The sequence below is a fragment of the Chelon labrosus genome, assembly GCF_963514085.1.
Source record: "Chelon labrosus genome assembly, chromosome: 24".
NCBI lineage: Eukaryota > Metazoa > Chordata > Actinopteri > Mugiliformes > Mugilidae > Chelon > Chelon labrosus.
The window spans coordinates 2,771,459-2,786,288 of record NC_140357.1 but is presented as its reverse complement, the minus strand read 5'-3'; the positions used below and the strand labels follow the sequence as shown (position 1 = coordinate 2,786,288).

Genomic DNA, 14,830 nt, shown 5'->3' with positions numbered 1-14,830 from the left:
TGAAATTCCCACGTATCTCAAAGAGGACAGGACAGTCCCGTAAAACCATCGCACGGGTATAAAATCTTTCAACGGCGTAGCCCTCTACGTAGGCTCCGCGTAGACTCGTTGCGGTAGAAGAAAGTCAGAAATACTTAAACTAAACTGTTGCCCTGGCCGACGATTTCGCTTTCCCGAGAAATGCCCATAAATAAGCTAGTAAAAGTTTGTAAAATCTTTCAACGGCATAGCCCTTTACGTAGGCTTGGCGTAGACCCCTAAACCGTTGCCCTGGCGGAGGATTTTGCTTTGCCCAGAAACGCCCAAAGGCTCGCAAAGAGAGACGGACTGCTGGTCGGCGTATTTGCCGGATGAAATGTCCCTGTGGGTTTAACAGTCACATGAAGCTGAGCCTTTTGTTTTGGGGGTTTTTGATGCAGATTTTAAAGTTGCACAAAGAGCCACTGTTCGGCTGCCACAAAGCTTCGTCAAAACCAGTTTATTGTGACGTTTGTTTTTCATCGGCGCAAATCCTTCTTTACCTCCGTCCTTTGTCTTTGTCTCCTTCGGTCCTAGATCAGCTTCCCTTTGTTTCTCCTTATGCTACCAATATTTAGCTTTACTATAGACCGTAACCCATCCTACCATCGCCATTACTGCGGTTGTACGTTAACTAATCTCCTGCAGTGCTTCATTTTGATTTAATAGTATCTGACTGAGTGAAGGCAGCATGTGGGGGCAATCGGAGGCGGTACACATCTACCAATGTGAGAAAAAAAATGGGTGTTTTTTTCCCGCAGCACGTTTCAGGGGTGTCATGTGTCGGTTTCTGCGAACAAGACCGCAAGTTGATTCATCGTGTGAAAAGCGATACCGACTGATCAAAAAAAGGGGCTCTCCCATCGAGGGAAACGGCGGCTAAGTTTGGTGGTTGGGGATTTTTTTATTTTTTTTTTTGAAGCAGAAAAGCAAAAATGAGTATTTAACATGCTTTAAAGAGAAATGGAAACTGTCACATGACAACGTTAGACTAATATCAGAAAACATTGTCTCGTCTTAGTCCCCATAGAACAGACGCAGGAGGAGGGAGGGATTTCATTGGACGCAAAGTTAGTACCCGCCCCTCGGAGCAGGATGAGTCGACATTCTGATACCAGGAAATGACAAACTCTAAAACATCATGAAAAAAAATGCTTGGACCACATACAAGTGTATTGGCGAGATATAGTGTAGAACATGTAAAATCCTTCAAATTTGATTCTGTGCTGACTTTAAAGGGTTAGCAGTACAACCAAACAGCAACACACCTCATATGGAATGAATGAAACGAAGATCTCGGTGTCACTTGAGCAGAGACTGCGACACTGTAAACAGTGCCAGACGAAAGACAGCGCGGAAAACTTTGGCTGAGGCGCAGAGGGAGACATCAGTCTTGGTCGCCCTTCGAGACGCCACCTCAGTCGGGTGGCTCGACTTTTCAGTTCGCTCCGTCTTTTTAAGGAAATGTCAAGAGCAGATGCAGGGGAGCTGTGCGGCGGCTCGTCTGGACCGTTGCTTGTGTGATGTGAACGGCGTCCGGTGTAACATTTCCACCACGTTTGAACACCGGCTTCCCCTTTTTGAGTCAGGGACGACGTGGGGCACTTGAAATATCAGGCGTAGATATGGAGATATGAGTTGGTTAGAATGCAAACTCTTCAGGAAACGGAACAGCTGATAAGAGAACTCTTATGGTTGATGTAACTGCTGTTGTTTTCCGTTCATTTTTTAAATGATACGCCACAACACACTTGGGAACAGTCTTTACTGAGATTATCTTAAAATTTATTCAAACAGTAACCTGACAACTGTACAGTTTGACCTATAAACACATGAAATATTAAATGTGCAGAATTGGAAACAAGTCTGTGTTCCAGCTTAGGGCTCTGGACCACTGAACTATTTGCCTAAAAGCCAGATGGCCCCCGGGGGCCCTCGGGGGGTCCAGAGGCTAAGATCTGTCCGCAGTGATCCTAAACCGGGCTCGGTGTTTTCCCAGCTTTCCCTTGCCGGGGGGCTTGAGGAACAATAACAACATGTGCTGGGATCACACACTCTGCTTCAGTGGCTCCCTGGGAAACTAAAAAACTTATGCAGCGAAAAACAAAACAAAACAAAAAACAACACAATATTAGTTGGCATATTTCCACGACTGGGACCGTGTGTGCAGGATGTCCATATTTGGGCAGTTTGTGTCCAAAAATCTGTCCATTGAAAGAAAATTGCTGCTGCATTTTAGATCATTAGCAGTCACTCCCTCCCTCCGTGCTAACGTGCTAACACCTCTGCTTCTTGTACTGTGTTGAATTATTGATGAGCCCTAACCGCTAATCGATGTCGGCTTCTAGTGTTGCAGTCTCCTGTTTCCGACCTGAACTAGACACGGGCTTAACTTTCTCTCCTTTAAGATACCTAAACGCTGGTCACCTGTTGACTGATGCTAAATGTGATAGCCGCAAATGGATGCGAGTGGATAAAACCTTAGTCATGATGATAATATTTGCAGTTTTGTAAGGAGTTAAGGCTATAGTCAACCAAATCTGACTAAAAAACCTAAAGATTAGGGATACACTGAAATTTTTTGGCCGAAAATGCACTTTTGGGCCATTTTCGGCCGAAAATTGCTGCGGTTGTTGCTTGCATCATCACAACATCCTGTTTCGGCCATGTTGTTTCGGCCATCTTGTTTCGGCCGTCTTGTTTCGGCGATAAATCTTCGGCTGAAAATGGCCCAAAAGTCCATTTCCAATGTATTAATATGCTAACATTTGCTAACAAGGCCATGTGATAATCATCGGCCACCATAGTTACCAATCTGCGCTAAATTTCTTGGCGACTAATCCAAAGCCATCTTGTTTCGGCCATGTTGTTTCGGCCGTGTTGTTTCGGCGATAAATCTTCGGCCGAAAATGGCCCAAAAGTCCAAGTCCAATGTATTAATATGCTAACATTTGCTAACAAGGCCATGTGATAATGATCGGCCACCATAGTTACCAATCTGCGCTACATTTCTTGGCGACTAATCCAATTTTTCTTGAGACTTTCCCGCAAAAACCAAGAATGCCAACCTTGTGGCGACGCTATAAATGGGAGCCCGCGCAATATCTAATGCTAGAATATAAATAAGTGTAGAAATATTTCATTTAGGACTTCCCAAACTCGAAAAATAGAAAGTTTTTTGTTGGATCCATTAGCAACATTGATGCTAATGTGTTGTACCACTCCCCTCAACAACAGCTGATTCCTGTCATGACTAGGTTTATTTTATCTTATCCCAGTCAGGATATGATTAAAGGTTTTTGAGTCTTATCATCATAGTCACTATTTGGGAGTGAAAAAAGGATACTCATGTCCTCATAGGAGGAGTGGCTCTGGAGGCCATCTGGTGTGCTTCCCATAAACTGTAGCTTTATTATACTCGCCTCACTTTACCTCCTGCAATACAGCAAAGAGGACGGAGGTGTTTAACACCACATTGAATTTACCTTCTTCTTTTATAGTTTGATGTTCAGTCCTAGATTTTGCAACTGCCGATTTGTATCTTTCAGGCTTTTCAGTTGCACCCCTTCTGCCGCCCCTCCTCTTTTGTCGGTTCCTCTTTCTTCTCCTCTATCTCACCTTCTACCCGTCACCGCGCCTCGCACACCCTCCGACACAATCTCCTCCCGGGCCTTTGTTGCTCTGTCGGCCGCAGCGGCCGCCGATAATGAGAGGGGACGTCTGCGGGGGCGACGGCAAAAAAGAAAGGGACGGATCAGAGGCGGGCTGTCGCTGTGCGCCAAGGTGCCAGAGCTGATGGCGTGATAGGGCATGTCAAGCGACAGACGGGACACTCTAAAGCCCCGAATCATTCGTCGGACGCCGTTTACGCGGGTCTCAACCTGGAGGCGGTCTGTTCACTTAAAGTCTTTCTTTCCAACAGCGAGAGAATTTGTGCCACAGTGGGAGTCCAGATCAACAAAATGTCCCTAAGTGTGATTACCAGCAAATTACTCCAACCCTGGTTTATTGTTCCTACTAGGAGTTTCGCCGAGGTGTTTAACCGGCGAGGTTATGTTTAGAAAAAGCCGCTGAGTAAAGCTTTGTGTATTTCACCTGGAGGCAGCGGGACGTTTACGGCAAATGGGAGTGTTTAGAGAGGGAAATTAGTTTCGAGCAGCAGCCTAATCTGTCTCGGCACACAAACACATCCTTATCTTTCAAACTAACTGAAAGCCACATAATTGTTTCTCCTCCCTCTTGTTTCATTATTGACGCAGACAGTCGAAGGGAGTTTGAAAGAGTTGGGCAGATGGAAAATGGTTTATTAAAAAGCTACCTTTCTTGCACAAAGCCCTTGTAAAGTTTGAATATCTTTGACAAAGCATATCCCCCCCGGAGGTCCGTTTGCAGCGACAGACGGAACTGCCGTCCATAAAGCCAGAATCCAAGACTTTTTCCTTTTTAGTCGGAGAGCTTTCTAAGTTTTCTTAGTTTTAGACGGTTCTGTTTACTTGTGCGCTGACCCACACGGAGGCTTAAAAAGATGCAGTATGACAAAATGTCTCGTGGCATTTTTGAGTCATCGGATGTGCTCGCGTTGCGTCAGGCTAACCTCGGCATGTTACTCACGCAAGGTCTCTTTTGTTGGCGCGCGTCAAAGGTCTTTGTTTTCCATTTCGTCACACATACTGTAGTTTGTCTAGTGGCACCAGTTGATCAAACCAATTGAAATCCTTCCTCTAAACATTTGAGCACTCCTAATTTTTTTCATAGACAATCAGAAACTTTTCTTCAGTTTGATTTTCCTTTATTCTGACCGCTGTACCGCCAATGGGGACTTCATAGAACCGTGGTTACATCTGTAACTTTTATTCGTCTGGTAGACTCAATACCGCTAAACTCACCGTGCTACCTTGAATGTAGCATTCAAGCAACAAATACAGCAACAAAAACAACACATTTCGGAGCGTGCTCGGTTGAAAGAACTTGTTGTACCTCCACCTGCCTGCATTGTATCCCATTTGTATAGTCTACATTTCAGCTGAAAGCAGCGTTACTCGTATCGTTCCTGAACTCTGTTTCTTTTTTTTTTTCGATGTGTTTCCAGGAAGGACGGGAGCAGTATGAGCTGGCTGCGACTTCGGAGCAGGGCGGCAAGAAGAAAGCGAAGGGGAAGAAGAAAGAAAAGGATATGGATGAGCTGAAGAAGGAAGTGGACATGGTGGGTGTCCCGGCTTCGCTTTTTGCTTCTCTCCCTCGCATCGTCCTGTCCCCTGAACATTGTGTTTTTAATTCCTCATTTGCGCCACTCTCTTGGCAACTGTCTCTTCATAAACACACCACTTCGAAGCACTAAAATGACTGCGAATGATCCCTTTTCATCTCCTCCTTGCTCTCTGCCTTCCTCCCTCCCCTGTGTCTCTTTATCAGCTCCTCACCCATCCATTCCTTCCCCTTAAACTCTGCATTTCTCTGTCATTGTCGTACCTCTACCTCACGAGAGGTGTTCATTGTAAAATAAAAGGTCAGCAGACAATGCGCCGCAAATGTCGCCGGCTTTTTGTATTATTTTTTAAATTTTTTTTAAGTGTGCTGAACCCACATTCGGTGGATGAACACCGCACTGATGCCGCTTTGTTTGTGTGTGTTCTTGCAGGACGATCACAAGCTGACCCTGGACGAGCTCAATCGCAAATATGGAACGGACCTGAGCAATGTGAGTGCGAGGCGTCCCTCTTGGGTGTCGTTCTGGCATCGCGGTGTCATGTCTGAGAGGAGCGTTTCTATCAAGAGTGTCGACATTCATCACGGAGATTAGATTAGGATCAAATACCGTCTGCTGTTTGCTATTCACTGCCATTTTTCTCTTCGGCCTGACAGTTGACATTCAGTTGATGGATGACAAATGGAGATGAGATGAATTAAAAAAGAGGATTTTCCGTCTGTCGCATCATGAAGGAAGAGTTGTTGAAACAAAGATCGATGGCAATGTGATCATGTGGTCAACTATAAATAATAAACTGGCCGGTGTAGCTTTTTGCTGGCATCCCCAAGATTAAATCTTCTTCGATGAAAATATTTATCATCGAAATCTGATGTGGCACCCGCTGCATTTATTGCCAAACCCGCTGAACACTGACCTTTTATAAGCGCTTAAAGAAACATGCGCCCGCGCAGGACCCCGTCTTAAAGAAAACCGCTCCAACCCCCTCCCGCCCATTCACTCCGCGTAGCCCTCCATCCTCATGCAAATGTGCTCCTGGTCATGCAGGAAAGATCAAGGAGAATAGTTAATCAGTGCCTCGAACTGGGGTCTCCGAGCTCTCCGTGTGCGCGCATGCATGCGTGTGCAGCGGCTGTGAATAATTTATCAGCCGCAGAAGCCCCTCTGCCCTGATTTCACGTCCCCCTGTTTGCCTCATCTCTTCCTCCTCTTCCTCCTCTCCCTTCCCGCGCTCTCCGTCCTACCTGCTCGTGAAGGAAATGGCCCTGTTTTTCTGTTGATGCTGTGTTGCTAGGCAACTGCGAGCACCTACCATCCCCTCTGGACTTAAAAATGTGGCAAGGAGTTTTACATGCGTGGCTGGCGTCGACAGTAATAATGGAATTTGGGTGTATTTCAAAGAAGATATTGCTATTTAACGTGATCAGGATCGATAACGGTAACTTGTCCGGATCTTCTCCTCCTATCAGGGTTTGACTAGCGCAAAGGCTGCTGAGAACCTGGCCCGCGATGGGCCCAACGCCCTCACTCCTCCTCCCACCACCCCAGAGTGGGTCAAATTCTGCAAACAGGTACCACCACCGTTACTTTAAAATCAATCTCTATCTCTCTTGGTAGTAGAGCTTTGGGAAAAACAAGCTTCAGGCACTTTGTCTTGTGTAGTTGTTGATATGGATGGTCTTTGAGGGGTTGAGCTTATGTGTTAAAAGTATAAATGCAGCTCACTCTCCCGTTTTGTTTTCCTCCAGATGTTTGGCGGTTTCTCCATGCTTCTGTGGACCGGTGCCATCCTCTGTTTCCTGGCCTATGGTATTCAGGCTGCAATGGAGGATGAGCCCGCAAATGATAATGTGAGAAAGGCTTTGAAAGTATCTTTAATAATGTAATAAAGTGAGATCTAAACCAACTAATGCGCTGTTCTCACGTTCACAGTTGTACCTCGGAGTTGTGCTTTCTGCTGTCGTCATCATCACTGGTTGCTTCTCCTACTACCAAGAAGCCAAGAGCTCCAAGATCATGGACTCCTTCAAGAATCTGGTCCCACAGGTGCTCCTTACGCTTCTGTTTTATGAAAAATCACAAGAAATGGTTTGATGACGTGGCAGAGCGCTACGTTGAAACCAGTATTGTCACCAAGTTATCTCTAAAATGTTATCTCTTGCCTTGCAGCAAGCCCTGGTAGTCCGTGATGGTGAGAAGAAGAGCATCAACGCCGAAGAGGTGGTGGTCGGTGATTTGGTGGAGGTGAAAGGTGGCGACAGGATCCCTGCTGATCTGAGGATCATCTCCGCCCACGGTTGCAAGGTGGGCGCTCCGATTTCAAAACCTTCAATAGGTGTCTTGACTTCTAAAGACGGGCAGTTAAATCGCCGTGTATTATGGTTTTCTGTGAAATGGCACCAAATTACCCTAGGCCAAGCCTTTCTTTCAACCTGTTACGTTTTCTCAACCAGCCTCTGCATGGTTCAGCGGTTGTTCCGTTATAGAGCCAAACTGTCATTTGACCCAGATCTGCCAGAGAAACAGGTCAACACCTGAGGCTGAAGTTTGTTTTCCTTCCTTTAGAAACTCAACCTTCTGGCAGCTATTTCTTCAGTTATTATATATTTTTCCCCTAAATCTGATATTTCCACATTGTTTCCCCAATTGCTCACAGTCGCTTTTTCGTTTCTCAGGTGGACAATTCCTCTCTGACTGGCGAATCAGAGCCCCAGACTCGCACTCCCGATTTCTCAAACGAGAACCCACTTGAGACCAGGAACATTGCTTTCTTCTCCACCAACTGTGTTGAAGGTAGGATAGCAGGACGCATTAAAGCTACTCGGCTTTGGGAGTGACCCGCAGATGTTTTTAAAAATCAAATTCTTGCTCCAGGAACCGCCCGCGGCGTCGTGATCAGCACCGGAGACCGTACCGTCATGGGTCGCATCGCCACCCTGGCCTCTGGACTGGAGGTTGGACGCACTCCCATCTCCATTGAGATTGAGCATTTCATCCACATCATCACCGGTGTGGCCGTCTTCCTCGGAGTGTCCTTCTTCATCCTCTCCCTTATCCTCGGTTACACCTGGCTGGAGGCCGTCATCTTCCTCATTGGTATCATTGTCGCCAACGTGCCAGAAGGTCTCCTGGCTACCGTCACTGTGAGTCCAAGTGCTTTATGCGTATTAAACATCTAATTATGAATCCCAAAAATGACTCCGCTATGAGCTGACCTAAGCAAATGTGTCTCTAGGTGTGTCTGACCCTGACTGCCAAGCGTATGGCCAAGAAGAACTGCCTGGTGAAGAACCTGGAGGCCGTCGAGACCCTGGGCTCCACCTCCACCATCTGCTCGGACAAGACCGGCACCCTGACCCAGAACAGGATGACGGTGGCCCACATGTGGTTCGACAACCAGATCCACGAGGCCGACACCACAGAGAACCAGAGCGGGACATCCTTCGACAGGAGTTCAACCACCTGGACTTGTCTGGCTAGAATCGCCGGGCTCTGCAACCGCGCCGTCTTCTTGGCCGAGCAGTCCAACATTGCTATTCTGAAGGTAGGATATCGAACATTAAGCTTTCTCTGAGACCATCAGAGCAGGTTTTTTTTTTTTGTATTTCAATTGGGTAATGTTATCCGGGAAGTAATTAGCTGTTATAGCTAAAAACAGAAATCAGCTTTCATTCTTTGTTGAACAATGAGAAAGGTTTTTCTGTCGTTCTAGGCCTTTAGTTTGTGAAGTCCTGTACTGTTGGCTCATTTTTTCAATTTGAATATGCCCTTTTTCAAACTATTTGCATGTACTTTTCACTTCATTTCTACTAATGTCAACACCTCTTGAAGTGTACTTCATGGCTGCTGGTTATTCAAAGCTTTAAAATCTGAAGGACAAGGGACTGACTCATATTTATGAAAAGAAAAATGCACTATAATGACATGAGTGATTGCAAATTCAGTCTTTTACCAAAAAAAAAAAGAATTCAAATTTTTCCCTTTAGTAACTTTAAAGCAATATATTTAAAAAAGACTATTTTTGGATGTCAAACAAAAAAAAAAAGTACGTATTTTAAAAAGAATTTCATTTATCTGACCTCTCTGACAAACAGACTTGTTTTCCAGTTTGTGTCGCTCTCCCTGGAGTGTGTACACATACACACACACGTTTTAACTCCATAATTACTCTCAGCCCCACCCCCCAAAACACACACCACACCAAACACACACATAACTCTCTTGGCTACGAGACTTTCCTTCTTTCCGCCGCGTTTTAATAACCTGTTAATGTGTACGAGTGTGTTCATGTATCCGTGTGTGTTAATCACCTGTAAATGTCTGACTGGCATCACCGCTCTAATTACCCATCATCCCCTTTCACCGCTCGTTATTTGTCGCCCCGGTCGCCGCGAGAGAAGTCAGGCCAGTAATTATGATAGAAGAAAATAAGAAAATTAGCATTTTTCTTTAATGGCCAGGATCCCAATCTAATCCCCCTCATGTCTTTTTGTATTTCAGTTGAATGCTTGTTATTCAGACGGGTATTTCACAAATAAAGGACTTTCTCATGGTTAATGTTCTCCCTTCTCCATCTTTGTTTCGCCAGAGGGACGTGGCCGGCGACGCCTCCGAGTCAGCTCTGTTGAAGTGCATTGAGCTGTGCTGCGGATCGGTCGCGCAAATGAGAGAGAAGAACCCCAAAATTGCTGAGATCCCGTTCAACTCCACAAACAAGTACCAGGTAGGAAACTTCTCCAGTGCTACGACTGAAATATCAACTTTTCGTTAATTGCTCGGAGACCTTACTGAAATATTAAATGTCAGCTTATTGAACATGTTGACAGTAAATCAAGAATGTAAAATAAATTTTGCACAAGGCCCTTGGGGGAAACTGAGCCGTAGATGGAATAAATCATTGTATGACCTTTTGGAGATTTTGCTAATTGTTAAAAATCGATGCCTTAAACATGACTTGTCTGGTAATTCCCCAGTAAATCTTTCGGAAAAGCTTAAATGTCAAGGACGGCAGTTACTCAGTTGTCATCCCGAACCTTTTTTTTTTCCCGTGCTCGCAGCTTTCTATTCACAAGAATACACAAGAAGGAGAAACCAAGCACCTGCTGGTGATGAAAGGAGCCCCGGAGAGGATCCTGGACCGCTGCTCCACCATCATGATCCAGGGCAAAGAGCAGCATCTGGATGACGAGATGAAAGAAGCTTTTCAGAACGCCTACCTGGAACTGGGAGGACTGGGAGAGAGAGTGCTGGGTAAGGATGGAAGGCTACTGGGAGTGAAATGAATGAATGAATTAACCTAGCTGGATCTCGAACAACCACACCGTCTCCCTTCCAGGTTTCTGCCACTTCAGCCTGCCCGATGACCAGTTCCCCGAAGACTTTGCTTTCGACACTGAAGAGGTGAACTTCCCCACGGAGAACCTGTGCTTCATCGGCCTCATGTCCATGATCGACCCCCCTCGTGCTGCTGTGCCCGACGCTGTGGGCAAATGCAGGAGCGCTGGAATCAAGGTACACTCTGACCTGAGTGCTTATGATTTTGCAATTTGTGAATAAGAGCTTTAAGTTTAAGGCGCAAATCTTCTGCTCCTTAGGTTATCATGGTGACAGGTGATCATCCAATCACTGCCAAGGCCATCGCTAAGGGTGTGGGTATCATCTCCGAAGGCAACGAGACTGTTGAAGACATCGCTGCACGTTTGAACATCCCAATCAATGAAGTTAATCCAAGGTACCAGCTTTACAGCGAAACTGGTGACTTATTATGTAATATAAGAATGTGGAGCACCCCATGGTCCTATTCGGGAGCTCTTTTTGTTTCTATAAAATTCCCTAAATCCCTGTAATCCGTTAGAGATTCGGTGTGTTCTTTTAAAAATCACCAGCTGCTATTCTTGTGTATGATTTTGTGAACTCGTTTCCCCTCCAGAGATGCCAAGGCCTGCGTGGTCCACGGCGGCGACCTGAAGGATCTGAACCCGGAGCAGCTTGACGACATATTGAAGTACCACACTGAGATTGTTTTTGCCAGAACCTCCCCGCAGCAGAAGCTGATCATCGTGGAGGGCTGCCAGAGACAGGTAGGAACAAAACAAACGTGGATGGAGGGTTTTCCTTTTTTTTTTTTTTTTTTTTTTTTTTTTCTTTTTACTCCTGTTTTGCAAACACAGCATGCGCCCAGGCCTTATTATGTAAATGCATGGGCGAACATGTGGTAATCCTATCCCCTAATGCTTATTTATGATTACCGCTTTGGTCTGATGACAGAGTTGGGTGAATAATCAAGCGTAACACATGTCAAGTTGTGAACTCACGCGTAACATAAATATTCATGAGGGCGTCGGTGGTGTTTTTGTTTATTATCACCAGATTACAGTTCCTCTATGTTTCGACACAAACAGAATCTAACTAGATTTAATGTACAGTTTGGTGCGGTGTCACTTATTATCCAGCTAAAACTCTGTAGAAAGTTTCAGATCTAATTAACATAATATATTCTATTGCCGAGAAGAAGTTCCTAGATCAGTTTAGCTTGCTTCCATTCGCTCACTCTACACCATCTCTCCTACATTGGGAGTTGTTTACTTGAATTTGAGGCCCAGTTCTGAACATATTGACCCATATCAGTAGCTAATATTCTTCAAGGAAATCCCTCAGGCTTTTAATCTGCAGCTGACACGCGACACATCCTCTGAGCTTCACGGCGTTTCCCGAAATAGCACAGTAGCACCACGTACGACTGCTTCGCCACTCCTCTTGTCTTTTTTTTTTTTTTTTCACTTTGATCATCCCTGTCAGACAAAGCTCCCTGAAACCTTTTGAAAAGCCTTTCCTCTCACACAAGAATGGCGACTTTTCCTTTTAAGATTACCTCCTTCGCGAACCTCGTCTCATCTGATTCTCAGCCGAAGTCAAACATTTAGTTTTGGTGAAATAAAATGTGGCCCTCTACTTTGATTTTTAATAAAATTAACACATTCTTTCCCCTTCTCTCCTCTCCAGGGAGCCATTGTGGCCGTGACAGGCGACGGTGTGAACGACTCCCCCGCTTTGAAGAAGGCCGACATCGGCGTCGCCATGGGGATCGCCGGGTCTGACGTCTCCAAGCAGGCCGCCGACATGATCCTGCTGGACGACAACTTCGCCTCCATCGTTACCGGAGTGGAAGAAGGTAACAGATCGTAGCTCGGTAGACTTAAATAATCTGGATTTGAATAAAACCGATCATTAAAACCCCGTGTCTTGTTCGCTTCAGGCCGTCTGATCTTTGATAACCTGAAGAAGTCCATCGCCTACACCCTGACCAGCAACATCCCCGAGATCACCCCCTTCCTCTTCTTCATCATCGCCAACATTCCTCTGCCCCTGGGAACCGTCACCATCCTCTGTATCGATCTGGGAACCGACATGGTGAGCTCTTTCACCGAGCAAATCCTTTAGTAGATCACATCTGCACAGAAATAAACAACTTCTTTTATTTCATTTTCCACTCAGGTCCCTGCCATCTCCCTGGCTTACGAAGCAGCCGAGAGCGACATCATGAAGAGACAGCCCAGAAACCCCAAAACAGACAAGCTGGTGAACGAGAGGCTCATCAGCATAGCATACGGACAAATCGGTAATTTATCTCAACCTCGATTTCAGCCCCGAAGTAAAAGTATCTGCGCTTGCTGGATTTTCTATTTATTTTTCTTGGAAAGGCAGCTCAGTGTCGGGGTGGTCCGAGATAACAGTGAGAGCAGCATGCGCCATAAATAGATGTGTACTGATGTAGAACTGGAGTGTACGTAGGGCGATGATAGAGCACCGCCTCTGGCTTTTGATGTCTCCTTCTTTGGTAATAAAGCCAGGAATAGATTAGCCTCTTCTTGACCGCCATATGAGAACCGAATAATATTGGAAATGATAAATCTGAGCAGCCTGTTGAATTTTAATGGTATTTCAAACTCTTAACTGTCCTCCGAACGTCTCCCTCCTGCAGGTATGATCCAAGCACTGGCGGGCTTCTTCACGTACTTCGTGATTTTGGCTGAAAACGGTTTCCTCCCCGCAACCTTGGTTGGCATCCGAGTGAACTGGGATAACAAATACAATAATGACCTGGAGGACAGCTATGGACAGCAGTGGGTGAGTGGCGTTTATGTGAAAGAACACACGTTGCAACTGGGCGGCGTATAAAACGAAAATGCGTTTTTTGTTTTTTAGACTTACGAGCAGAGGAAGATCGTGGAGTTCACCTGCCACACCGCCTTCTTCGTCAGCATTGTGATCGTGCAATGGGCCGATCTGATCATCTGCAAGACCAGGAGGAACTCTGTCTTCCAGCAGGGCATGAAGTGAGTGCAACGCCCACTACATTTCATTCTGTTTTTTGTTTTTTTTTTCTCTCTCCACATTCTTCTTCTTTTCTAGGAAGAACTCGTTTAACCTCTGTGTTTATTTTAAACTTTAAGCAGCATAAACTTTCCTTAAAAGCCTCTGCGGTTTGCATCGGCTCCTCGGCTCGATCCTTTAAACTCTATTTTCGCTCGGCTCACGGCTCCCATTCCTTTTCTTTCAGGAACAAGATCCTGATCTTCGGGCTGTTTGAGGAGACCGCCCTGGCCGCCTTCCTCTCCTACTGCCCCGGCATGGACGTCGCCCTCCGAATGTACCCTCTCAAGTGAGTAAAGCACCCCCGTAAACCCACCAATAAGTCCCGCACAGCTCTGTAATCGTGCCTAACGCACGTTGTTCATCCAGACCCGGGGCTGTGGATCAGTTTCTCATCTTTTTCTGTGTGTTTTTCAGGCCCAACTGGTGGTTCTGCGCCTTCCCCTACTCCCTGCTCATCTTTATCTATGATGAAATCCGTAAGCTGATCCTCAGACGCAGCCCAGGAGGTGAGTCCATGCTTTTATTATCTTCTCTTGTGCCTCTTTCTCTTGTTTTTCCACTCCACCTCCCTTCTCTCTCCAGATCTTTTCCAAGTCTAGCAAGGGTGGACGGCCCTTCTTGTCTCAAAAAAGATTAAATATACCCGAGAAGTTGCCTCTAACTCCGGTGTGTTTGTTTTCTCTCCCCGTTCGTTTAGGCTGGGTGGAACGGGAGACCTACTATTAAAGACCCGTCAGCACGTCTGCTCGCATCTTCTCCTCCACTCCCGTCTTTGCATGAATATTGTCTTGCTGCTCGGAATAAAATTTTAACCTCTGTGGGTAAAAAAAACAAACAGAAAAATTGGAAAGTTTTTTTATATTAGGGAATGCTTGATTACTACTATTAGACAAATACTGAGATGGAACGTGCCGATGATGATGCCGATGCTGATGCCGATGATGATGATGTTGATAAATGATAATTCTAATAATGACATGAACACTGAACATTGACATGACTATGCGTGCCTTGTTTCTGAAACAGGACCAATTTTATACATGTTTTTAACAGTTATAAACGTTCAATAAAAATGCGCTCGAGTCAGGTCCCACAAATGACTCCTGTCCTCATTTATTGTGCATTTTTTTTAGCTGAGTTACTCAGAATAAGCTGCGTTTTAATTTCTGGGTTTAAATATTATCGTTATGCTGTGTTTTTCATTTAATTTGAGTTATCACTTCAATACCT

General features: G+C 45.5%; 1 protein-coding gene across 1 annotated transcript; it reads left to right on the top strand.

Moving 5' to 3' along the window:
* Positions 1-5,095: 5,095 nt before the first annotated feature.
* LOC311509619 (sodium/potassium-transporting ATPase subunit alpha-1) lies at positions 5,096-14,703 on the top strand (the record flags this gene model as incomplete). The annotated part of the gene is made up of 22 exons (XM_084574852.1): positions 5,096-5,221; positions 5,657-5,716; positions 6,694-6,795; positions 6,973-7,074; positions 7,157-7,270; positions 7,394-7,528; positions 7,900-8,017; positions 8,099-8,367; positions 8,460-8,768; positions 9,813-9,947; positions 10,282-10,474; positions 10,560-10,735; positions 10,819-10,955; positions 11,154-11,304; positions 12,227-12,395; positions 12,480-12,634; positions 12,719-12,842; positions 13,206-13,351; positions 13,430-13,560; positions 13,785-13,886; positions 14,015-14,106; positions 14,298-14,703. 22 exons carry the CDS (start codon positions 5,096-5,098, stop codon positions 14,324-14,326), a joined length of 3,075 nt encoding a protein of 1,024 aa, XP_084430978.1. The 3' UTR covers positions 14,327-14,703.
* Positions 14,704-14,830: the final 127 nt, after the last annotated feature.